General features: G+C 37.2%; 1 protein-coding gene across 1 annotated transcript in view; it reads right to left on the bottom strand.

The window, feature by feature from the left end:
* GABRB1 (gamma-aminobutyric acid type A receptor subunit beta1) overlaps positions 1-27,336 on the bottom strand; it is a 684,756-nt gene that overhangs the window by 425,370 nt on the left and 232,050 nt on the right. The window contains exon 4 of the mRNA XM_007949429.2: positions 3,517-3,737. Within this exon, the coding sequence (XP_007947620.1) occupies positions 3,517-3,737 (221 nt within the window). The remainder of the gene's footprint in view (positions 1-3,516; positions 3,738-27,336) is intronic.

Raw genomic sequence — 27,336 nt, 5'->3', positions numbered from 1 at the left:
TATTGAACCTCAGTTTTATCATCCATAGTGTGGAACTAATAACCCCTAACTGATTATTGGGATGGTCATATGAAATTTTTACTTAGAAGTTATTGGGAAAAGGAATAACAACTCTGTGAGGGAAAAGGTTGGGAGGAAGACAGGGGAAAAGGAAAAGGAAGATATTAGAGCTGGTGTGAGGTTCTTATATAAAGAACTGGAGCCATAAGCAGATCAGAGCATAGATAATAGAAGAGTTTGTGTGTCATTTTAGAAGGTCTATGCCTGTTCACAGGCTATAAGCTACAAGCCATTGTGGTGACCTTGAAGAAGAGAAAGTGATGTTGTATAACTTGGAAGGAGGTGTTGACTTCTAGGTACATTTGAAAGGCAGTAGAATGGGAAAAGCATAGGATGGGAATCAAGAGACCTGAATTTTAGCTCAACTCTGCCATTACCTTATTGTGTTCCCTTACTAAAACCTTCCTTTCTTTTGGCCCCTGTTTCTCCAGTTATAAAATGGGATGAATTAAACTTTTTGGTTCTCAAATAATTTTCTTCCTTCACATATTTCCCACTGGTAGAGACCACCAATAAGTTGGGAAATGCCAAAGTGAAACTTTCTAAACTGAGAATGTGACCTATATTCTTGCTTGTAAAAGGTTTAGCTGCCTTTTTTTTTTTTAAAAAAAGGTCTTGACTAATAAGTACATTTTATTAATAATGAGTAGCTTAGTTGGTTGTCATAGAAATGTTCTTCCAGGATACTTTAAAAGAGTAAATCATCCGATTACAACTTGGGTATATCTGATAGAAGTGTTACACAGTTAACAGAAAAATTACAAACAATTTCCAATGCATGCACCATCACTAATGACCACCATGCATTTCATATTAGTAGATTTTATTTATAATAACTATTAATAGACTCAAGGGAATTGTTAGTTTATTTCACTAGTCTTCTGAGAGCCTTTTAGCTGAGAGATTTTAATTGGTGTTGAAAGCTCTTGGAGTACGCAAGAAGTGGACAATTTCCAAAGTTCATTTTGCCAAGATTAACTAATTGATGATAGTTTACTAAGAAAAGTAAGAGAAAAAACTATCAACAAATAAACCAAATACTAGGGTAATATCAGAAGCTTAATCATAGTTATATTTTTTTTCACTTGCTTATTGTTTTTGTATTAGTGAATTTAGCTTGGCATCCATGGTCCATACAATGACTTCAGGATGCATATGACCACCCTCAAACTGTAGAAAAATTTTGGATATATTTGAGCTTGTGGTTAGACAGTTTTTATCAGCTTCTAAAAGGAACCCCAAAACGTGACTAGAAAGGTTAAAGAACCACCACATGTTAATGTATATCCTATTTTAACATGTCACAGTTTAGATATTTCTTTGGCAGAATTTGAATCTAGTTTTAGAACATAGCCTAATTTTTAAAAATAAGAATTTAACTACAATGGGGTTAATAATTTACCTTCTTTTTTTTTTTTTTTTTTACCTGATTGTTAAAACAAACACAAGAAATCACTATGGTGCCAAACATAAATGAATAAAGATATATATCATGTTCATGAAGCAAGACTCAACATATTTTTATTGTGATAAATTATATGTAACAAAACATTTGACATGTCAGCAGTCTAAGACCCAATATTTTTAAGATATCAATTCTCCCCCATATTGATGTATACATTCAATGCAATCTCATTTATAATCTCAGCAAGATTTCTTGGTAGAAATAGACAAGAAGATCCTAAAAGTTATATAGAGATATAATGGACCTAGAAGAGCCAAAGCAATCTTGAAAAATAAGTACAAAGTTGGAGGATTTACACTCTTTGACTTCAAAAACAAAACCAAAAAAACAAATAAAAATCTACTGGCATCAAGTCAGGTCTGAGTCATAGCACCCTCCATAGGGTTTCCAAGGCTGTAAATCTTTATAGAAGTAGATTGACTAATCTTCCTCCTGTAGAGCAGATGGTGGTTTGAACTACTGATCTTCTGGTTAGCAGCCAAATTCTTTACCCGCTACACCACCAGAGCTCCATAGGAATTACTATATAGCTTGTTGTTTGTTGTTGTTATTTGCCATTGAGTCGGACTCAACTCATAGCAACCCCTCCTTGGGTTTCCAAGGCAGTATCTCTGTGGAGGTATATTACAATAGTGTGGTACTGCCTAAAAATCAACAAATATACCTGTGGAACAGGAGCAAATCCAGACATATACATATGCATACATACATATACATATATATATATATATATATTATCACTCCTCACTTATCAACATGGTTAGCTTCCATAGATCAAGTCATTATAGGAAAATCAGTGTTACGCAAATGGAAGATGACCATGTCAGATCACAAAATGGAGGATGACTATATCGTTACATAATTGCCAGATTACATCATTACATATCTGCCAAATTACATTATTACATAACCATCAAACCACTGAGGATCATGACCCAATCAAATTGACGCATAACCTTAACCATCACAGCCAGTGTTACTCTTGCCTGGCATCTTGGTGTTTGTTACTACTAGACATATGTTGTTAATGCGCAAAGTGGTTGTATAGTAGATTTTTTGCTATTGTCGTAAATGAGAAATGTCAGATGATGAGATAGTCAATAAATGATGAGGAGGTATAGAGTCAAAGACATCAAAACAATCCAGTGGGCAAAAGGAAGTCTTTTTAACAAATAGATCTGGAATAACTGGATATCTATATGGGTAAGAAAATCTCAACCTGTGCTTCACATGAAAAACAAATATTAATTATACCAGAGCTCCCTCATTAATTAAAATATGGATGATAGAGCTAAACATAAAAACTGAAAAATAAAGCTTTTAAAATAAAAAATAAATAAACCTACTATATATCTGGTGGCATAGTGCCTAAGGCATTTGACTGCTAACTAGAAGTCTAGCAGTTCAAACCCACCAGCCACTTCTCAGAAGGAAGGTTGGGCAATCTACTTCCATAGTGAGACCTCCTGGGAAACCCAAGGAGGGGTCGCTATGGGTCAGATCTGACTCAACAGCAGTGGAGTTTTGGGTTTTACATCATGTCAAAGTCACAACAAAATATTCTCTCAGTTTTTCAAACTGCTTCCTGATCCCCTTTCATAATTAAGTAACTATACCCAGAAATAAGAACATCTTTCGGTTCAGTTTACATTGTTCTGTGATGATCAAGCAATTGGCTAGCAAAAGATACAACTTCTAGAGCAAACAAGATGTGAAACTTGGCTGGTAAAGACATGTTTCCTATTTATCTATTATTTGAAGCTCAAGGCAAATAATTCACTTACCTTTGATGGACACAGTTGCCTAGATTGAGCTCAAATGGTTCTAAAAGACAATTTTTTGGTCTTTAGCACAATTTTATTATAAACATGAGAGTGTCTACATATTTTCTTGCTTGCTTCTCCCACTTTTCCTTTTGGCTTCTTCCAAAAGTGAATAAATAAATAAAACAATAACAACAATAGTGGAACATGCAACATAGAGCCATTTACCGGAGTCCATAGAGAACTGTTCCATCAGGATGCAGTCGGATCATTCGATTTTTCACCGTAACCCCATGCACAAATGATTTCTTGTCATTCAGAAAGTAGGTGTCTGGTACCCAGAGTTGGTCAGCTACCCTGTTGTCTAGCGTGAGGTTTAGTGGGATTCCAGAATATGAAAGTCTTTTGTCTTTCCAAGACTGCTGGAAATACATGGTGAGTGTATAATCCTGTGAAATAAAAGAATCCAAGAAGGAATTTTACTGCCATCATCATCTAAAGCCTTTTGTTAAGAGCTTGATAACATGTGTTATTATTGTAGGTGCCCAGAGACCCACAATTCTCATGTCCCCCAAAGAAAGTATATTTCAATACATTGAAATTTGTACCTCCAAGTATAGGGCAATCGATAGGTTGAAAGTATTAGAGCAATGCTTGAACTTATGCACAAATATTTTGACCAGAATAGGGTAAATACATTTAACTGAATTTTAAGGTTTGAAGGTAAAGTAATGATTTCATGGGGGAAAAGGTAAGAAGACATTGTACTGGGAGATCCATGTTTCCAAAAGGTTATCTCTGGATAGTATATTTATAGCACTATTTGGGGGGGAATGTTTGCTAAATAATGACAATGGATGCACTCAAATGGAGTTTACTTTTCAGATTGCAAATGTCTTTTGAACGAATAGTGCTTTGTGTGATTAGCAAAGATTATCAATCACCATTCTCTGGCTCTTTCTAAGGAGATGTGGTGACATAGTACCTAAGGCATTTGACTGCTAATCAGAAGGCTGGTGGTTCAAATCCACCAGCCACTTCTTGGAAGGAAGACTGGGCAATCTACTTTCATAAAGATACCCCCTCAGAAACTCAAGGAGAGGACACTGTGAGTCGGAATTGATATGACAGCAGTGAGTGTTTTTGGTTTGGGCCCTTTCTAGAGAATTACAATTTGTCTATCAGCCTTGAGATTATACAGCACATGCACATGAAAATGTTTATTTGACCTGAGAAGTTATATCAGTGGCGGAATTGCAATTCTCTTCTGACTTCATTACTACTTTTTAAGATTTGATTTGAAGTCAGAATTAGGTTTGTATCTGAGAATTTGTTTCCTCGCCTTCTGTAAAAGGTCATCTCCTGTTCTTTTCATTTTGCCAAGATTTCCTCTGGCAGTGACACAAAAGGAGGATTTAGATTTAGTAAATGGATCAAGCTAGTAGGGAGAGATGGGGATGATAACCTAAGAGCTTAAGTTGTCATTTGCTTTTAAAGAAAAATCTCCACTAATACCAAGTTTTATTCCCCATTAATATCATTAATATCACATGTAAGTAAAATGTTGCTGAAGATAATTCAAAAATGGTTGCAGCAGTATATTGACAGGGAACTTCCAGAAATGCAAGCTGGATTCAGAAGAGGATGAGGAATGAGGGATATCATTGCTGATTTCAGATGGATCGTGGCTGAAGACAAAGAATACCAGAAAGATGTTTACTTGAGTCTTATTGACTATGCAAAATCTTTCGATTGTGTGATCATAACAAAGTATGGGTAACATTGAGAAGAATGGGAATTCTAGAACATTTAATTGTGCTCTTGAGGAACCTGTACATAGACCAGGAGGCTGTCATTCAAACAGAACAAGGGGATACTGCATGGTTTAAAGTCAGGAAGGGTGTGTGTGTGAGGATTGTATCCTTTCATCATACTTATTCAATCTTTATGCTGAGCAAATAATCCAAGAAGCTGGACTATATGAATGTGTTAGGCTGGATTCTCTAGAGAAGCAAAACCAGTAAAGTTTATATAGAGAGACAGAGAGAGAAATTTATCTTAGGAAAATGGCTCACACACTTATAGAAACTGGCAAGTCCCAAGTTCTTGGATCAAACATCAAGCTGGAGGCTTTTCCCGACTCACACAACTGCAAGGGCTGACTAGCTCAAGGTTGGCAGGTAGTATATCAGTTGTTGACTCTAACGAATGATGAATTCAAGATCAGCAGGCCAAATGGTGGGTTGTTCATTCACAGACAGTTGTAGGCAGCTCAATAGGATCCTGATCTACAGAAGAGTGTCTCTTTTTCCCAGGATGTCCATAAATATATTGAAAGTAGGCCACATCCCTAGGGAAACTCCCTTTGAACAGATTGGCTGCTCAGAACATATACATCCAATCTCATCATGGGAATAACCCACACATCACAACTGTTTAAGCCACTCAGAATTGTGGTCCAGCCAAGTTGACACACAACTCCAACTATCACAGTGAAGAAGAATGTGGCATCAGGATTGGAGGAAGACTCATTAACAACCTGTGACATGCAGATGACACAACTTTTCTGAAAGTGCTTTCCAAAAGTGAGGATGACTTGAAGTACTTACTGAGGAAGATTAAAAATTATAGTCTGCATTATGGATTACACTTCAATGTAAAATGAAAATCCTCACAACTTTATTAAAAAGCAGCATCATGATAAATGGAGAAAAGGCTGAAGTTATCAAAGATTTCATATTACTTGGACCCACAATCAACATCAATGGAAATAGCAGTCAAGAAATCAGACATCATATTGCACTGAGCAAATCTGCTGCAAAAGACCTCTTTAAAGTGTTGAAGAACAAAGATGTCACTCTGAAGACTTTGATGCATCCAACCCAAACCATGGTATTTTCATGCATATTTGCATCATATGCATGTGAAAGCTGGAAAATGAATAAGGAAGACCAAAGAAGATTCTTTTGAATTGTGGTGTTGGCAAAGAATACTGAAAACACCACAGGTTGCCAGAAGAACTAACAAATATGTCCTAGAAGAAGTGCAGCTGGAATGCTCCTTAGAAGCGAGACTGGCTGGACTTCATCTCACCTACTTTGGTCATGTTCTCAGCAGGGACTATTCCCTGGAGAACAATAGCATACTTGGTAAATTGGAGGGTCAGTGAAAAAGGGAGCAACCCTCAACAAGATAGATGAACACAGAGGCTGCAACAATGGGCTCTAGTATAGCAAGGATTGTGAGGATGGTACATAACCAGGTAGTGTTTTGTTTTGTTGTACATAGGGAGGGTCATTATTGGTCAGACCTTGACTCAATGGCACCTGACAACAACAACAAAAGACAATAAATGGTAGCAGTAAAAACATAAATCTTTACGATTATCTTCCTAGCATAATAAAAACAGAAGTTCTGCTTTTGCTTTTTTTAAAGGTCATTTATATGACAGTAGTGACTTTCTGAATGTCTTAAAACCAAAAAAAAAAAAAAAAAAAAGTCATTGTCATCAAGTCAATTCCAACTCGTAGCACCCCTATAGGAGAGTTAAAGACAACTGCCCCATAGTATTTCCAAGGCTATAAATCTTTACAGAAGCAAACTGCCTCATCTTTTTCCCATGGAGTGGCTGGTGGGTTCAAACCACTGACCTTTTGTTTAGCAGCTGAATGCTTTAACCACTGCACTAATATCTTAGGAAACGTTTTTTAAAAAACACTGTGTAACCCCTTCACAACTTCTGTGTAGTGGCTTTATTATGTATATCACCAGCTGAGAAACTTTTACTCAGATCATGCTTTAAATCTGGGCAAACCACTTCTTCATTTCTGGATTCTTAAAAGATAAGAAACATCCATTCTGGATAATAAATACCAGTGTCCTTTAAACAATCTTACACTGTTTCCTCAGAAACCATCTTTTTAATTCATTAGCAAGGAAGACATCTTTTCTTTCCTATAACTCATACAAAACGCCCTTTTAAAAGTCTAAAACCTTCTTTCACCTTACCCTTATCTAAAAAGAGAGAGAAAGAGAGAGAGAAAAAAGAATAAGAAAAAACAAAACAAAACAAAAAAAACCCTAAAGGCTTACATACGCAGTTCCTGGGTTATGAGTGAGATCTGTTCTTGTGTCTTTAAGTCAAATTTGTAGGTGAGTAGAAACAGGCACATATGGTTATTATTTAGCTTTACTTTGGTTCAAGAAAAGGCTCAAAGCTTTTTCAGTGATTTAAAAGTGCAGGTCCAGCAAGTGAAGGTGAATGTGATGAAGAATTTGTTCCAGTAGAAGTTGGTTCAAAGGTTTCAAATTGATGGCAAATTTACATCATGTTAAAGGGCAAGTAAGAGTTGTCAGTAGGATGTTTGTAACCCAGGGACTGCCTGTATACAAATCTCTTTTCAATTGTTACCATTCTCATTTGCATACTTCTGAAGGTCTTAATGCTATGCCTTTTTGCAAGAAAATGAACTGAACAGATTCCACATCTTAGACACCAAAACATCTTCATTCCAGGTTCTATCACGTTATATGTATAACCATGGCAGCTAATGTAACCCCTCGTACCTCAGGCACCTCATTTGTAAAACGAAGTTAATAGTATTCTACTAACTTACAGTGAGTAACAAATGAGAAAATTAAGGTAAAAGCACTTTAGGAATTGAACCATGCTGCCGACTTGACGGCAAACAACAACAACAACAACAACAACCAAATAAAAGATATAATCTTAAAAATTGTTCCTTGCTGGGTGGAGATTATCACACTTCCAAGTTACTTGAAGTGTTCATATTCATTTCCAAAAGCATTTCTAGTTTTAAGGAAATGTCTGTGAAACAGTTTGTAGACTGAAGATCCCTGATGGCTATGGAAATAAACAATAGTCTGTGATCACTTCTAAGTCCTGTTGTTGGTTCTTATTTGTAATTCAGGCAGTGTAAGATTACTAACTAGCCAAAAAACATGTTTTAAATTCTGCCATGGTGATCAGCACATTAACAATTCAATACACATTTCAGGACACACAGTGAATCCTCATTAGCTTCCAGAGTCTCACAAGTGCGACAGAGAATTTCCTCCCAATGACAGCTTGTGATGAAATTCTACTCTACAATTCTCAGTAAAGAATATTTAATTTGTAACAGGGCGGGGTGGTGGTGGTGGATTTAAGGAGCTCTGGTGGTGCGGTGGTTAAGGCATATGGCTGCCATCCTAGAAGATTAGTAGATTGAACCCCCCAGCCACTCAGTGAGGGAAAGATGAGGCATCTGCGTCCATAAAGATTTACAGCTTTGGAAACCCTATGAAGCAGTTTTACACTACCCTAAAGAGGGAGCTCTGGTGGCACAGTGCCTAAGGCTTCTGACTACTAACCAGAAGACTGGCCACTCCTCGGAAGGAAGGCTGGCCAATCTATTTCCATAGTGGTACCACCTCAGAAACCCAAGGAGGGGTCATTATGAGTCGGATCTGACTGACGGCACTGAGGGTTTTTTGTTTTTGTTTTTTATAGAGTCGCTAAGGCAGAATCAAGTCCATGGCAGTGGGTTTGTTCTGCGGGAAAATTTTATCATTGTGATGAGTAAAGGAATAAGATAGCAAAATAAGACTCTAGTGATAGTTAAAATTCAAGTGTAGTGAGTAAACAATAGAGTAGAAAGGAGAAAATAATATAAACATGAGTAATCTCTGAGTAGATTTCAGTGTGTGTGTGTGTGTGTGTGCGTGTAGTTTTTCCTTCCCACTCTGAAGATTGTTTCCTGCATGAGAGAACTATAAACATGTGCTAAGAGCTTGGTTCCACACAACTCACTCTCTGTTTTCAGTAAATATTGACTAAAAATCACATCATGATTCTTAATTAAAGAAATACAATTTATACTATTTACATTAAGAACTAATCCAGTGAAAATTTATATATGCTAGTATTGTACATTTGGAAGTGGGGTAACCCCATTGCTGTCGAGTTGACTCTGACTCATTGTGACCCCATGTGTTATGGTGTAGAACTGCTTCATAGGCTTTTCTTTGTAGTGATATTAAGAAAGCAGATTGGCAGGCCTTTCTTCTGTGGTGATGCTGGATGGGTTCAAACCACCAACCTTTAGGTTAGCAGCTGAGGTCAAACCATTTGTGCCACCCAGGGACCTAGCAGTGCAGTGAGGTGGGACAAATACCCTTCAGACGTGTTCTCTGTATACATTTTTTAGAGTTATCGTCCTAATCTTAGACCTGTTTCTTTGATAAACAGGAATATAGACATATGCAGTTGATAACCTCAATGAAACCTCTTTGAAGATAAAGAGAATGATGATGATGGTGACCATCATGGAAACACTCAAAACACAGAAATACCTCCTTTCGGTACCATCTATCTTGTACTACATGCATGGCAATGATCTCTCCTGAAGAAGGCTCCATGCTCTGTGGTTTTCCTAGTCCTCTCACATCTATTACCACATTTTTCACTCACAACACCCTTATGAGATAGGCAGCTATGAGAGAATTCATGATTCACATGTCAAAGAAACAATTTATTTTAAATAAATTATTCTTTCTGTAGCAACTTTAATATAACTACTAACAGTGACAGTTGGATATACTAAAGCCCAGGATTTCATTTTATTCTATTTGGGTATTCTATTTTTAGACAGACAAGAAAAGCTTAAAACTGCTATATTTTTCTATCCCATACAACAAATTTTCTATTAATTCTTTAATAGTCCAAAGAACAAGCACTGTAGAGAGGATGGGAAAATTTCAGAAAGAAAGGAAAGGTATTAATACTTTGTCTAAGAATATAAAAATCATTTATCTTGCAGGTATGCTGTCAAGTGATCAACCAGCTTTCTCAAATGTGCAAGCTACTTCTTGAGAAGGAGTGAGACATATTTAGAAACTGAGGGCCACAAGGGATTTTTTGACACTGAGGCAAATTAAGGGTGTGAGGCTGCTAATGAAATTGGTCAGGCTAATTCAGGCATTAAAGAATTTAATTCTTTGGGGAAAATCAAGATAGAAGATAACAAATCAGTAATGTTCAATAAAACTACAAAAGAACTTATTTTTAAACTCTAAATGTGTAAAAGTATAAGAAAATAATTATATTAAATAAAAGTAACTATTTGAGAAAATAAAAATAACATTAATTTTAGATTAGTAGTTTTAAGCTCCAGTGATTTTTGTCTCCCAAGGGATGTTTAGCAACATCCCTTCTGATGAGAGAGTTTTGGTTCTCACAACTGAGGACAAGTGTGTGCTACTAGTATCTTGCAAGACAGAGGCCAGGAATGTTGTGAAATATCCTACAATGCACAGCATAGCCCTGAACAATGAATTTCCTGGTTCAAAATGTCAATAGATCTGATGTTGAGAAACACATCTTAGATGAAAATATTCTCTTTATTGTTGGTAAAGGATTTCAAAGCCTTTTATAATTATTTGTTGTGATAAATGTATTAATATGTCTATCCCAAGTTAATAACATGCTAGGAAAATTTTACAAGAAGAAACTATGTGATTAAAAAGTTCATTAGGATTGTGGCAAGATGGCAGAATAGGCAGACAAGCTATCCAGACCATTCACAATGAACACACAAGAAAGCAAGCAAAATAGATATAGATGATAATTCTGGAACCACAAACTTCAAAGGAAAGGAGAAAGAAATAGATCAAATACTGACTAAAAGAAAAAAAAAAGAATGAAAACAATGACCAAGGAGACATGTGATTGTTGTAGTTATGTGCCGTTGAGTCGTCTCTGACTCATAGTGACCTCATGTACAACAGAATGAAACACCAATCCTGTGGGCAACCCTCACAACCCCTACTATACCTGAAACCATGTGGAGACGTGAAGTGGTGAATTATTCACTAGCTGACACAATGTGGCCATTTTGAATTTTGCAAGCAGCATCCCAATCAGGGCAGAAACTAATAATTGGCTGGGCTCACTCAGAACTGTACCAGCAACCAACCATAGAAGTGTGATCTTCCCCTTATTCTCCACACTGTCCTGGTGACTCCTATCCCCTACCCACCACCTAGCGGCCAGTGAATGTACATCACCTTGCATGTTCACCCCATTCCTGCATTTGGAGGTATGTGATCTCTGCATCCTCTGCTGGCAGAGTGTGCTGTCCCAGACCAGGTGCCCCACCCATTGGCATCTATTAAGCTGATGGAATACTGTCCTGCACTGGGTCGCTGCAGCCAGTAGACCCCTAGGCTGGCAGAAACACTGTTGCAGACTGGGTGCACCCCATCCCACGGTCTCCTTGGTGGGCTGAATGTGCTGACACAGACTGAGTGCCCTGCCACCACTATCTCCTTGGCCAGCAGCCCCCCTCCCCCCCATATGTCTCCTTTCTCTTCTATTGTTTTTTTTCTTTTCCTTTTTTTCATTCTTCTTTTTCTTTTTCATTTTTGTACCTCTATTTTTCTTTCCTCTTTTCATTTATCTCCCATTTTGTATAGTCTTTTCTTCCTTTTCCCTTTCCTTTTTTATTGTTTTCTTTTATTTTTTGCTATTTGATTTTTTTCTCCTGTTATTCTATTTAATTGTTTGTTTTGTCTTACTAAGCAGGAAACAGAAACTGTGTCCACATTACCTAGCCACACCAACACCTCCTGCTACCTACACACTAGTTAAGTGTCACCACCTGTTCCTATAACATCTGATTGACAACATATGGCAGCCAACCCCTTAACCGTTATATATAAACAGCAAATAAAGAACTGCATACAAACTCCCATCCTTCATCACATCCACCAGGATACAGGTAGTGAACACCTAAGCACTGCCAAACTAGTGACCAGTAGCAGACCCTTCCCACTTGCCTAGATATATCAAAACAAAACAAAGTAAAATATGAACAATAAAAACTCTGGGAGAAACATTCCTACATGCAATTATCAATTAGATACAAATATAACAACATCACAATGTATTAGAGACAACAGACAAGTTTACACAAAGAAATAAGAGAAGGGGGCTCAAGCAGGTGACCAAAATACAAAGCCAGAAAACATCTCTGAGGAAGAAATATATTGGAACTACCTGGTAAGTAATTCATGAGAATTATGTTTAGGTACATTGAACAGATTTGAGAGAAAGATCAAGGAAATACACATGAAATCAAGGAAAACTGGCAAAATTCTAGAATAATTCAGGAAAACAATACAGGAATAAATTGACAAAAAAAAAAAAAAAGGAAAATTAGGAAGTGTTAGAATTAGAATTAATTAATTAGAATTAGAAATTCAGTGTTCCTGAATCACTGTCCAGCTTTCACATGCATATGAGGAGATTGAAAATACCATAGCTTGTGTTATGTGCACCTTAGTCTTCAAGGAGACATCTTTGCTCTTCAGTACTTCAAAGAGGCCTTTTGCAGCAGGTTTGCCCAGTAATACATCACCTGACATCTTGATTGCTCCTTCCATTAGTGTTGATTGTGGAACCAAGTAATATAAAATCTTTGACAACTTCAATCTTTTCTCCATTTATTGTGATGCTTCTTGTTCTAGTTCTTGGGATTTTTGTTTTCTTTTTTGAGGTGTAATCCATATTGCAGACTGTAGTCTTTAATCTTCATCAGTAAGTGCTTCAAGTCATCCTAATTTTCAGCAAGCAAAGTTGTATCATCTGCACATTGCAGGTTGTTAATGAGTCTTCCTCCAATCCTGATGCCATGTTCTTCTTCGTATAGTCCAGTTTTGTGGATTATTTTCTCAGTACACAGATTGAATAAGTATGGTGACACACTCCCTTCCTGATTTTAAACCGTGCAGTATTCCCTTGGTCTGTTCAAATGACAGCCTCCTGTTCTATATATGGGTTTGTCATGAGCACAATTAAGTGTTCTGGAATTCCCATTCTTTGCAATGCTATCCATAATTTGTTATGATCCACACAGGTGAATGCTTTTGCATAGTCAATAAAACACAAGTAAATATCTTTGTGGTATTCTTTGCTTTGAGCCAAGATCTATCTGACATCAGCAAGGATATACCTCATTCCATGTCCTCTTCTAATCCAGCTTGCATTTCTGGAAGTTCTCTGTCAATATATTGCTGCAATCGTTTTTGAATTATCTTCAGTAAAATTTTACTTGTGTGCGATATTAATGATATTGTTAGATAATTTTCACATTTGCAGGATCATCTTCCTTTGGAATGGATACAAATATGGCTCTCTTCCAGTCAGTTGGCCAGGTACCTTCCTCCAAATTTCTTGGCATAGACGAGTGAGTGCCTTCGGTGTTGCATACGTTTGTTGAAACATCTCAATGGGTATTCCTTCAGTTCCTGGAGCCTTGTTTTTCACCAATTCCTTCAGTGCAGCTTTGACTTCTTCCTTTAATACCATGGTTCATGGTCATATGCCACTTCTTGAAATGGATGAACATCGACAAATTCTTTTTGTTTTATTGACTCTGTGTATTCCTTCCATCTTCTTTTGATGCTTCCTACATCATTCAATATTTTGACCACAGAATCTTTCAATATTGCAATGCGAGGCCTGAATTTTTTCTTCAGTTCTTTCAGCTTGGGAAATGCTGAGCATGTTCTTCTCTTTTGTTTTTCTAACTCAAAATCTTTGCACATTTCATTATAATCATTGACTTTGTCTTCTCAAGCTGCTCTTTGAAATCTACTCTTCAGCTCTTTCATCCTGTCATTTCTTCCATTTGCTTTAGCTAGTCTCCATTCAAGAGCAAATTTTGAAGTCTCTTCTGATATCCATTTTGGTCTTTTCTTCCTTTCCTGTCTTGTTGATGACCTTTTGTGTTCTTCATCAATGATGTTCTCTTGAAGTTATCCCACCATTCCTCTGGTTTTTCAGTCACTGGTGAACAATGCACCAGTTCTATTCTTTAGATGGTCTCTAAATTCAGAAGGGATGTAATCAAGGTCATATTTTTGGCTCTCATGGATTTGTTTTAATTGTCTTCAACTTCCTCTTGAACTTGCATATGAGCAGTTGATGGTATGCTCCACAATCAGCTCCTGGCCTTGTTTTGGCCAAAGATATTGAGATTCTCCATTGCCTCTTTCCACAAATGTAGTTGATCTGATTCCTGTGTACTCCATCTGGAAAAGTACATGTATATAGCCACTGTTTATGTTGTTGAAAAAAGTATTTGCAATGAATAAGTCATTGTTCTGGCAAAATTCTATTATGTGATCTCTAGCATCATTTCTATCACTAAGGCCTTGTTTTCAACTACTGGTGATTCTTTTTTGTCTCCATTTTTTGCATTCTAATCACCAGTAATAATCAACACATCTTGATTACATGTTTGATCAATTTCAGACTGTAAAAGTTTGTAAAAATCCTCAATTTCCTCGACTGTAGCTTTGGTGGTTGGTCCATAAGTTTGAATAATGGTAGTATTAACTAAGGAGCTCTGGTGGTGTAGTGCCTAAGGCATTTGACTACTAACCAAAAAATGGCAGTTCAGACCTACCAGTCACTCCACAGAAAGAAGACTGGACAATCTACTTCTGTAAAGCATTATAGCCTTGGAAACTCAAAGAGAGTTGCTATGAGTGGGAATCTACTTGATGGCAGTGAGTTTTTGGTTTTGAGTATTCACTGGTCTTCCTTGTAGGCATATGACTATTACCCTATCACCAACAGCACTGTACTTCAGGATAGATCTTGAAACATTCTTTGTGATGATTAGTACCATGTCATTCCTCTTTAATTTGTCATTTCTGGCATAGTATACCACATGGTTGTTTGATTCAAAATGGCCAAAACCCAGTCCATTTCAGCTCACTAATGCCTAGCATATTGATCTTTGTGTTCTATTTTATTTTTTACAACTTTCATACTTCATACATTCCATGTTCTGATCATTAATGGATGTTTGCAGCTGTTTCTTCTCATTTTGAGTCGTGCCACATCAGCAAATGGAGGTCTTGAGAGCCTGACTCCATCCACATTATTAAGGTTGACTCAACTCTGAGGAAGTAGCTATTCCCAGGTCATATTTTGAGTGCCTTCTGGCCTAAGGGGCTCATCTTCTGGCATAATATTAGACAATGTTTCAGGACTATTCATAAAGTTTTTCAGACATAAAGTTTATCAGACAGTGTTTCAATGTTATTCATAAGGTTTTCGCGGGCCAATTCTTTGAAAAGTAGATTGTCCCTTCCTTCTTCCAAGTCTGTCATAGTCTTGAAGCTCCACTGAAACCTGCCCACCATGGGTGACCCTGCTGGTATTTGAAATAGCAGTGGCATAGGCTCCAGTCTCATAGCAACACACAAGCCACCACAGTGAGACAAACTGACAGATGAGTGGTGGATTCTCCACTTTACCAAGCATGATATCCTTCTCCAGGGAATGGTCCTTTCTGACAATATTACCAAAGTGGTATCATGATCAAACAGAGTGCTTAAAACTTGGGAAGAAAAAAATAAATCACAGGGTAACTTCAAAGTGGGTGAGACAAAGTCTAGCCCTTCTTGCTTCCAAGGAGCATTCCAGCTTCACTTCCTCCAGGAGGGATATACGCTATGCATAGCAAACGAAAATCTACAAGTAGGTACATAGGTAGACAGGAATGAAGATCAGGTATGGGCCAATGAATGGTAATATACCCATGACCATACATAGGACAGGCAGACAATACTCCTACATATATATTGGTATGTGAGATAAAAATGCCCATATTCATTATAAAGCTAACAGGGGACAAAGTCAGGATAACTTCTTAGCCACAACTAAGCACCTTGGAGGAGTGTGTCACTGGGCCTGCAGGCTGGGGACCATGGTTACAGGGGACATCAAACTCAGTTGGAACAACATGGTATACAAAATATTGTTCTACATTATACTGTGATGAACAGCAACTGGTGTCTTAAAAGCTTGTGGACAGCCATCTAAGATACAACTATTGGTCTCCTCATCCAGTGCAAAGAAGAGTGAAGAAAATCAAAGATGCATGTAAACAATTAGTCCAAAGGACTAATGGACCATGAGAACATCAGCCTATATGACCCTGATACCAGAAGAACTAAATGGTGCCCTGCTACAACTGTCAACCACTCAAAATGGGATCAAAACTAGAGATCTGGATAGAGCAGGAGAAATAATGTGGAATAAAATAATGGGGGATAAAAACATAAAAAAGACCAAAATTACTAACCCAATAGAGATTAGTGAATACACTGGGACTGTGGCCCCTAGTCTTCCTTTGGGCCTGGAATTGAATTCACTCCCATGGCTTGCCACACAATCAAACAATAGATAGGCCTACAAGCTATGCAACTGCACCAGGCAGATGCACTCCTTAGAAATATCAACCATGGGAGATCATAAGGGCAGTATTTGCACAGGGAGAAAGGTAAGAAGGCAGGAATGCTTCGGCAAGAAGGACACAGGGAAAGGATAATCACAGGGAGGAAGTGGGAAGAGAGTTTTACATTGCAGCCATTGTAATCAGTGTGACAAAACAAAATGTGTATGAACTGTTGAATGTAGAATGAATTATCTTTTTAAAACTTTACTCAAATCACAATAGAAAGTTATATGTATTTAAAAAACAAAAAGGGAACAAAGAAAGACCATAATGGATGTCAGAAGAGACTCTGAAACTTGGTCTTGAACAGAGAGTAACTCACAGAAATGGAAGAAATGATGAAATAAAAGAGCTGAACAGAAGATTTCAAAGGGTGTCTTGGGAAGACACAGTAAAGTATTATAATTAAATGTGCAAAGATCTGAGATTAGAAAACCAAAAGGGAAGAACACAGATATAGAAGTATCAAAAATAAAATAAATTGACAAGACTGAAAATAGGGAACCAGAGATGTCAATTTGTAAATGAAGACAGAAAAAGAAGGAATAAATAGGGTAGTTTCAAAATTTCCAAAAGAAGAGGAAGTTAAGATGATATCATGATCAAACAGAGTGCTTAAAACTTGGGAAGAAAAAAATAAATCACAGGGTAACTTCAAAGAAAATTAATAAATGTCATCAAAATGAAAATCATAACAATCTAGTAAATGCTAAGACAATGGGAATGAAGGAAAAGTTAAGAAAATAAATAAACAAAATGAACTCAGCACTGAAAATGTATGGAACAAGAAAATCAGCAGCACAACAGTAACAACAAAAAACACACAGAAATAGGAGAGAAATAATTCATACTTACAATAATTACATTGAATATAAATGGATTAATTGCACCAGTCAAGTGACATTGAGAGTAAGAACCAGAATGGATAAGAAAACATGACCCTTCAATATGCTGTCTGCAAGAGACACACCTTAGATACATGACAAAAATAAGCTAAAAATCAAAGAATGGAAAAATACATATAGAGCAAGTGACAAACAAAAGCGAGCAGGATTGGCAATATGAATTTCTGATAAAATAGACTTTAAGCCAAAAACCAGTATAAGAATCAAGGATGGACATTATATAATGATTAAAGGGTCAATCCAACAAGAGAGCATAATCATAACAAATACCTATGCACCCAATGAAAGAGCCCTAAATACATAAACCAAACTAACAGAATCGAAAAGAAACTAGATAACTCCACAATAAGAGTAGGAGTCTTTAATACATCGCTCTGAAGGATGGAGAGAACTAGAAACTCAACAAAGACACAGAAGGGCTAAACAACACAATCGACCAAACTGATCTCATGCACATGTGCCAAACACTCCCTCCAACAAAAGAACAATAATTCTTTTCCAGCACAAAAGGAATGTTTTCCAGAATAGATGATATGCTAAGGCCACAAAAGCAAACCTCAATAAATTTTAAAGCACTGAAATACTACAAAGCATCTTCTCAGATCACAACACTAATAAAATTACAAACCAACAACAGGAAACTCAGAGAAAATATCAAATACATGGAAACTGAGTAACACTCCCCTTAAAACTCACTGTGGTGGAGTCGGTCCTGACTCATAGCGACCCCTCCTTGGGTTTCTGAGGGAGTATCACTATGAAAGTAGATTGCCCAACCTTTCTTCCGAGGAGTGGCTGGTGGGTTTGAACCACCAGCCTTCTGGTTAGCAATCAAGTACCTTAGGGACTATGCCACCAGAGCTCCCCTCCTTTAAAAATACTGGGAAATGTTGTTGTTTTTAGATGCCATTAAGTCAGCTCGAACTCATAGGGACCCTGCTTATAACAGAATGAAACACTGCCCGGTCCTGTGTCATCTTCACAATCTTTGTTATGCTTGAGCGCATCATTGTAACCACTCTGTCAATCAATTTCATTGAGCGTCTTCCCCTCTTCCACTGACCTTTTGCTTTACCAAGCATGATATTCTTCTCCAGGGAATGGTCTCTCCTGACATGGCCAAGGTAGGTGAGTTGAACTCTGGCTATTTTCATTTCCAAGAAGCATTCTGGCTGCAGTTCTTCAAGGACAGATCTGTTCATTTTTCTGGCTGTGCATGGTATTTTCAGTATCTGTTAACAACCTCATGATTGAAAGGCATCAATTATTCTTTAGTCTTCCTTATTTATTGTCTAGGTTTCGTATGCATGTGAGAAAATTGGAAAAAGTTTGGCTTGGTTAGGTGAACCTTAGTCTTCAAAGTGACATCTTTGCTCCTTAACATCTTAAAGAGGTTTTTTGAAGGAGAATTACCAAGTGTGTTACACCCTCTGATTTCTTGACAGCTGCTTTCATAGATGTTGATTGTGGAGCCAAGAAAAATGAGATCCCTGACAAATTCACTCCTTTTTTTCCGTTTATCGTGATGTTTCTTATTGGTCCAGTTGTGAGAATTTTTGTTTTCTTTATATTCAGGTAATCCATACAGATTATGTTCAGATGTACTCTGTAATCTTCATTAGTAAGTGCTGAAAGTCTTCGTCACTTTCAGCAAGCAAGGCTGTATCATCTGCATATCACAGGTTGTTAATGAGCCTTCCTCCAATCCTGATGCCATGTTCTTCTTCATATAGTCTGGCTTCTCAGATTATTTGCTCAGCGTACAGACTGAATAAGTATGGTGAAAGGATAAAACCCTGACACATGTCCTTCCTGATTTTAAACCACACACTATTTCTTTGTTCTGTTCAAATGACAACTTCTTGGTCTATGTACAGGTTTCTCATGAGCACAGCTGAATATTCTGGAATTCGTATTCTTTGCAATTTTATCCATAATTCATTATAATTCACACAATCAAATGCCTTTGTATAGTCACTAAAACAGAAGTAAACTTCCTTGCAATATTCATTGCTTCCAGTCAAGATCCATCTAACATTAATAATGATATCCTTAGTTTCACATCCTCTTCTGAATCTAGCTTGAATTTATGGAAGTTCCCTGTCAATATACTACTGCAAACATTTTTGAATTATATTCAGTAAAATTTGACTTGTATGTGATATTAATGATATTATTCAATAATTTTTACATTCTGTTGGATTACCTTTCCTTGGAATGGGCACAAATATCGATCTCTTCCTGTCAGTTGGCCAGGTAGCTATCATCCAATTTTTTTTTTTTTTTGCATAAATGAGTAAGCTGCTCTAGTGTTGCATCTGTTTGTGGAAATATCTCAATGGGTAGTACAATAGTTCCTTGAGCCTTGTTTTTCACCAATTCCTTCAGTACAGTTTGGACTTCTTCCTTCAGTACCATTGGTTCTTGATCATATGCTACCTCCTGAAGTAGCTGATCATTGACCAATTCTTTTTGATACAGTGACTCTGTGTATTCCTTTCATCTTCCTTTGATGCTTCTTGCATTGTTCAATATGTTGCCCATAAAATCCTTCAATATTGCAAATTGAGGCTTGATTTTTTTCTTCAGTTCTTTCAGCTTGAGAAATGCCAAGTGTGTTCTCTTTTTGCTTTCTAACTCCAGGTCTTTGCACATTTCATTATAATAATTTGTCTTCTCAAGCTGATCTTTGTAATTTTCTGTTCAGCTATTTCATTTCATCATTTCTTCCATGAGCTTTAGCTACTTTCCATTCAAAATTAAGTCTCTTTTGACATCCATTTTGGTTTTTCTTCCTATCTTTTCTTCTTAATGACCTTTCTTCATGTATGATGTGCTTGATGTCATCCTACAAGTCATCTGGTCTTCAGTCATTGGTCAAAGCTATTTCATTGTGTCAAAGCTACTCTTGAGGTGGTCTCTAAATTCAGGTAGCACATAATCAAGGTGGTATTTTCACCTTGATTGTTCTTCAGCTTCAAAGTGAACTTTCAGATGAGCAATAGATGGTTTGTTTCACAGTCAAGCCCTAGCCTTGTTTTGACTGATAATACTGAGCTTCTCCATCACCTCTTCTACAGATGTAGTCAATTTGATTCTTTTGTATTCCATCTGGTGATGCACATGCAAATAGTCACCCTTCATGTTGTTGAAAAAAGTTATTTACAATGAATAAGGTCTTGGTCTTGCAAAATTCTATCATGTGATCTCTGATCATTTTTATCACCAAGGGCATATTTTCCAATTATCAATGATTGTTCTTTGTTCCCAACTTTCATATTCGAATCACTTGCAATAATCAATATATCTTGACTGCATGTTTAATCAATTTCAGTTTGCAGAACTCGGCAAAAATCTTCAATGTTTTCATCTTTGCCTTTAGTGGTTGGTGCATAAATTTGAATAATTGTAGTATTACCTAGTCTTCTTATAAACAAACAACAAAAAAACTCACTGCCATCAAGTCGCTTCAACTCACAGTGACCCCTCCTTGGGTTTTAGATGCGATATCTCTACAGAAGTAGATTGCCCAATCTTCCTTCTGAGGAGTGGCTAGTGGGTTTGAACCACCTCCTGGTCTTCTTGTAGGCATATGGATATTAGCCTATCTCTGACAGTATTATACTTCAGGAAATCTTGAAATGTTCTTTCTGATAATGAATGCAATGACATTCCTCTTCAATTTGTCATCCTTAGCATAGCAGATCATATGATTGTCTGACTCAAAATGACCAATATCAATCCATTTCAGCTTATTAAGGCCTAGAATATCAGTCTTCATCCATTCAATTTCATTTTTGACAGCTTCCAATTTTCCTACATTGATACTTTGTACATTCCACATTCTGACTATTAGTGAATGTTTGCAGCTTTTCCTTCCCACTTTGAGTCATGTCTCATCAGCAAATGAAGGTCCCAAAAGCTTTCCTCCATCCGTGTCATTAAAGTCAACTCCAGTTTGGTGAGGCAGCTCTTCTCCAGTCGTATTTTGAGTGCCTTCCATCCTGAAGAGCTCATTTTATGGCATTATATCAGATAATGTCTCACTGCTATTCATAAGGTTTTCAGTTACCACCTTTTTTTTTTTTTAAATGGATGCCCTGATTCTTTTTCCCATCTTAAAACAAAGTGACATTGGTGGCACTAGGGAGTAGAAGAAATTCATTAAAAAAAAAAAAAAAAAAAATCCTTGAATTGAGAATGAAAACACAAAATATAAAAACTTTCTGAACACTGCAAAAGCATGTCTTAGACAGTAATTAACAGCAATAAACACACACATCAAAAAAGAAGAAAGAACCAAAATTAAAATTTTAACACAACAGTTCCAACAATTAGAAAAAAAGAATAGCAAAAAAGCTTATAATCACCAGAAGAAAGGAAACAATAAAAATTTGAGCAGAAATAAATAAAACAGAAAAAGAACAGAAATAATCCACAAGACTAGAAATTTGTTTTTTGAAAGGATAGGTAAAATTGACAAACCACTGGCAAATCTAACAAAGGAAAAGAAGGAGAAGGTGCAAATAACTTGAATAATAAATGAAATGGGCAATGTTACAACAGAACCAACTGAAATAAAAAGGATAATAACAGAACACTAGGAAGAACTGTACTCCAACAAATTTGAAAACCTGTAGGAAATGGACACATTTCTAGAAGCACACTACCTACCTAAAGTAACACAAACTGAGGTAGAATTTTTTTAAGATATATAACAAAAGAAGAACTTAAAGAGGTCATTAAAAAAAAAAAAATCTCCCTCCAAAAATATCCTGGTTGAAGTCTACAAAACATTCAGAGAATATATGACATAAATTTTTCTCAAATTACTTCAGAACATAGAAAAAGAGCACACTGGTTCTATGAAACAAATATAACCTGTGGTGTAGTAAGTTACTTAGTGTGGCTTTTCTACCCATAAGTCTTTGTAAACTCCAACGTGGGAATTGCTATTAGCAACTGAGGAGCTCCTGATTGCTAAAGCTATCCACCTGGGTTATTTCTGTTGGGCGTGGCACAATACAATGTTCTGGGAGGTGCCCACTCTCTCCCAGGTGCTTAGAATTCTGATGCTATGATTGGCTAGTTTGACCACCCTGCCAGGCTCAAAAGGAGGCTTCCTAGAGGCAGAACTCTCTCTCTGACTGCTGGTTGAGGAAGACATGCTGCTGAAAGAGACACGGGCTCCTGAGACATGCGTTGCTGGGAAAGAGATGCAAGAGACCCAAAGAGATCTACAGATATAATGCATTCTCAATATGGATTCCATTATCATTCTTTAAAGAGATGGAAAAACTAATTACCAGCTTTATATGAAAAAAAAAAAAAAGAGACCCCAGAAAGGCAAAGCACTGCTAAAGAAGAACCACTAAGGAGGGAGCCTCACACTCCCTGATCTCAAAACTTACTACACAGCCATGTAGGCAAAACAGCCTAGTTAACAGACAGATACATCGACCAGTGGAAGAGAATTGAGAAGCCAGAAGTAAATCTATACACCTATAGATTTACTGATAGCTGGGTGCTTTGGAGGCATAGTGGTTAAAGCATCTGTCTGTTAACCAAAAAGTCGGTAGTTGAAATCCACCAACTTTTCAATGGGAGAAAGATGAGGCAATCTGCTTCTGTAAACATTTACAACCTTGGAAACCCTATGGGGCAGTCTACTGTGTCCTAAAAAGGTTGCTATGAGTAGGAATCAACTCGATGGCAGTGGGTTTCTTTCTTTCTTTCGTTTTTTTCAATGGAAATCTGATCTTTGACAAAGGGCCAAAATTAAATGGGGAAGAGATAGTCTCTTTGGCAAATGGTGCTGGCAAAACTAGATATCAATTTTCAGAAAAATGAAATAGGAACGATATCTCACACTAAATATGAAAACGAACTCAAGATGGATCAATGACCTAAATGTAAAATCTAGAACTATAAAGATCATCCAAGGAAAAATAGGAACAAACTTAGGGGCCCTAACACATAGCATAAATGCACAATTAAATATTACTAAAAATGCACAAATACCAGAAGACTGGTATGTCTGGGACCTCCCAAAAATTAACACTTATGCACAACAAAAGATTTCACCAAAACAGACTGGAGGAAAAAAATTGCCAACAACCTATCATACAAGGGATTAATCTCTAAAATTTATAGCAAACTTCCACACCTCAAAAAAAAAAAAAGACAAATAATCCAATTAAAAATATTATCAGTAACAACAAATATTGGGAGCTCTGGTAGCATAGTGGTTAAGACACTTGCCTGCTAACCAGACGGCTGGCGGTTCAAACCCACCAGCCACTCCTCGGAAGGAAGGTTGGGCAATCCTACTTCCGTAGTGATACTGCCTCGGAAACCCAAGGAGGGGTCGCTATGAGTCGGGGCCGACTCGACGGCACATAACAACAACAACAACAACAACAAATATTAATCCACAGGTGCATAGATATCTAGAAAGGCTGAATGATCAGGTATATCTAGGCATAAGAGAATATACTCATGAGTATATATAAGTCTGGCAGATGATATGTCTACACATGTATTTGTATGTAGCGCAGTGCCCAAGGCACTTGACTGCTAACCAGAAGGCTGGTGGTTCAAACCCACCAGCCACTCCTCAGAAGGAAGACTGGGCAATCTACTACTGTAGTGATACCACCTCAGAAACCCAAGGAGGCGTTGCTATGAGTTGGGTCCAACTCGATGAGACATAACAACAACATATGTTGCTGTTAGGTGCCATCAAGTGTCTCCAACTCATAGCAACCCTATGCACAACAGAATGAAACAATTCCCAGTCCTGTGTTATCTTCACAATTCTTGCTATGCTTGAGCCCAGCATTGCAGCCACTGTGTTAATCCATTTCATTGAGGGCCCTACCCTTTCTCACTGGCCTTTTGCTTTACCAAGCATGATGTTCTTCTCCAAGGAATGGTCTCTCCTGACAACATGACCAAAGTAGGTGAGATGAAGTCTGGTCATTCTCACTTCCAAGGAGCATTCCAGCTGCACTTCGTCCAGGACAGACCTGTTCATTCTTTTGGCACTCCATGGTACTTTCATTATTCTTTATCAACACCACAACTCAAGAAAATAAACTCTTCTTTGGTCTTTCTTATTCATCGCTCAGCATTCACATGCATATGAGGCGATTGCAAAGACCATGGCTTGGGTTAGGTGCACCTTAGTCTTCAAAGACATATCTTTACTCTTCAACACTTTAAAGAAGTCTTTTGCAGGAGATCTGGCCAGAGCAATACGACATCTTGACTGCTGCTTTGTGGATCCAAGTAATATGAAATCTTTGACAACTTCAATCTTTTCTCCATTTATAATGATGTTGCTTATTGGTTCAGTTGTGAGCATTTTTGTTTTCTTTATGTTAAGCTGTAGTCCATACTGCACACTGAGTCTTTAATTTTCATCAGTAAGCTCTTCAAGTAACCTTCACTTTCAGCAAGCAAGGTTGTATCTTCTGCATATTGCAGGTTGTTAATGCGTCTTTGTCCAATCCTGATGTTGTATTCTTCTTCATATAGTCCTGCTTCTTGGATTATTTGCTCATTATTCAACACAGATTGAATAAGTATGGTGAAAGGACACAACCCTGATGCACTCTGTTCCTGATTTTAAACCATGCAGTCAGTATCCCTTGTTCTGTTAGAATGACAGCGTACTGGTCTACATACAGATCCCTCGTAAACACAAATAAGTGTTCTGGAATTTCCATTCTTCTCAATGTTATCCATAATTTGTTATGATCCACACAGTCAAATGCTTTTGCATAGTCAATAAAAGAATTAACATGCTTTTGGTATCCTTTGCTTTCAGCCAAGATCCATCTGACACCAGTAATAATATCTCTCATTTCACATCTTCTTCTGAATCCAGCTTGCATTTATGGAAGTTCCCTGTCAATACACTGCTGCAATATATATTAGGCAAATATATTGGGATATTTATTTTAGCAGGATTCATTTTAAGAAGACCACAGTGGGCTAGACGTGTGAGAGTTCCTTCTTTATTACCTGCCTATATGATCAGCATGCATCTCAGAATAGCTATGTAAGTAAAGAGACCAAATATTGCATCATCAACTTATAATACTGCATCCATCAAAAGGACCATATAAGAATCTCTCTTTCTCAAACTGTTCTGAAGAATGGCTTTAGTGTAGTTATCAGAAAGAACTAAGCTCTGGTAAACATTTTTATCTTATTGTTCATTGATTTCAATATACATTATGAAAGGTCCCAAGCATAACCCTTCTTCTCTGTAAAATATTGATGCCAAATTAGTTGAAATCAGATCTGTTGTTTGCAAAGCTAAGGCTCCTTTCCCCAAAGCTGATTGTAATAGAGTTGAGCATTATTCCCTCTACAGTCCCTTCTATGATGGAAACTGCCCTGTCCACAACCCTTGTTGATGGAGCATAGCCACAGTCTATATTCAGTGATTCTACCCTCTTCCCACTTTGGCCAAGGGCTGTTGTGAACAGAGTGAGATACTTGATTCAAGAGTAGCTGATGTAGCCACACTGCACTGAGTCGATTCCAACTCATAGCAACCCTTTATAGCACAGAGTGGAACTGGTCTAGATGATTTCCAAGGCTGTGAATCTTTGCAGAAGCAGACTGCCTCATCTTTCTCCTCTGGGGCAACTGCTGGGCTCACACCACCAATCTTTTGGTTAATATCTGAGAGCTTTAACCACTGCATCATCAGAGCAATAAACCTGTGCCTGTGATTAAGAAGATGAAATAGACCAATCAGAATCCTCTCCCAGAAATTTGCTATTGGACAGTGAAGCATATGAGACAAGAGCTGTGGCATCAAGAGCAAGATTATGACATAGAACTGGGGCTGGACTGCTCTTATAAGGTTATGAGAAAAGAGAGTATGGATAAAAAGAGAAAGTTTAGAAAGGAAGAAAGGAAATGAAGAAAGATGCAGAAAATAGTCATGACAGACAGGAGCATGTATTGATAGAGGAAGAATAATCAAGTTTCTGAAGACTATCTATTTTTAGCTCATGTGAAGTCTAGACATGTTCAATACCTCAGCTTCTTAAGAGTCCTCTTTGTATCACTGCAACAAACCCTACTTTCATGGAGGTATGTCGATCCCCTCTTTATTTCCTCCAACTAGAAAAAGCCATAATGATGATGAACATATATATCAAAATAAGTAATAGCCGTGGGTGTGAACACCCAAGGAAACTTCAATCATCTAGTCCATCTTTCTGATTTTAAAGGGGAGATTTTATGACACCAACTGAGAACAAAAGGAGCATATATTTGGTTTTGATTTTGTTTATTTCCCAGAGAAGCAAGGAGAGAGATGAGACATTTATTTAATTCATATCAAGACACTTCCAGGTCAAACACAATGAAAATTATGAAGATAAGTTGCTGGAGACAATGTATATGCAAAAATTAGCACAAGGATAGGTAATAAAAGTAAAAACAACAGAACTTGCATCTCATGTAAACAAAGTTTAGTGAAAAAACAGACTGATAAATATACCAATTTAAGCTATAATTGAAATGAACCACACAACATCTGTTGCTAATGGAACCTCCTGTTTAAATTCATGTTTTGTGTGTCAGTGTCACCATTAAGTAGACTCTGCAGCAGAAATGCATCACTGTATTCTCCAGGTTTGTTGTTAATTTATGATCTGTTATCTTTACATCATTTAGAATTATGTAAACTATGTGCTTGTTCTTATTTCTCAGCCACCTTATACTACAATACCTTTAAAATACGTGTATTCTTCATGCCATTGCTATATAATATTGCTATATAGACTTATGCATTAAGAATTATT

This window comes from Orycteropus afer, unplaced genomic scaffold (genome assembly GCF_000298275.1).
Source record: "Orycteropus afer afer isolate SDZICR_OR568_19922 unplaced genomic scaffold, OryAfe1.0 scaffold00246, whole genome shotgun sequence".
Lineage (NCBI taxonomy): Eukaryota > Metazoa > Chordata > Mammalia > Tubulidentata > Orycteropodidae > Orycteropus > Orycteropus afer.
Note: the sequence above shows the minus strand (reverse complement) of the source record. Positions and strands in the feature narration are given on the sequence as shown.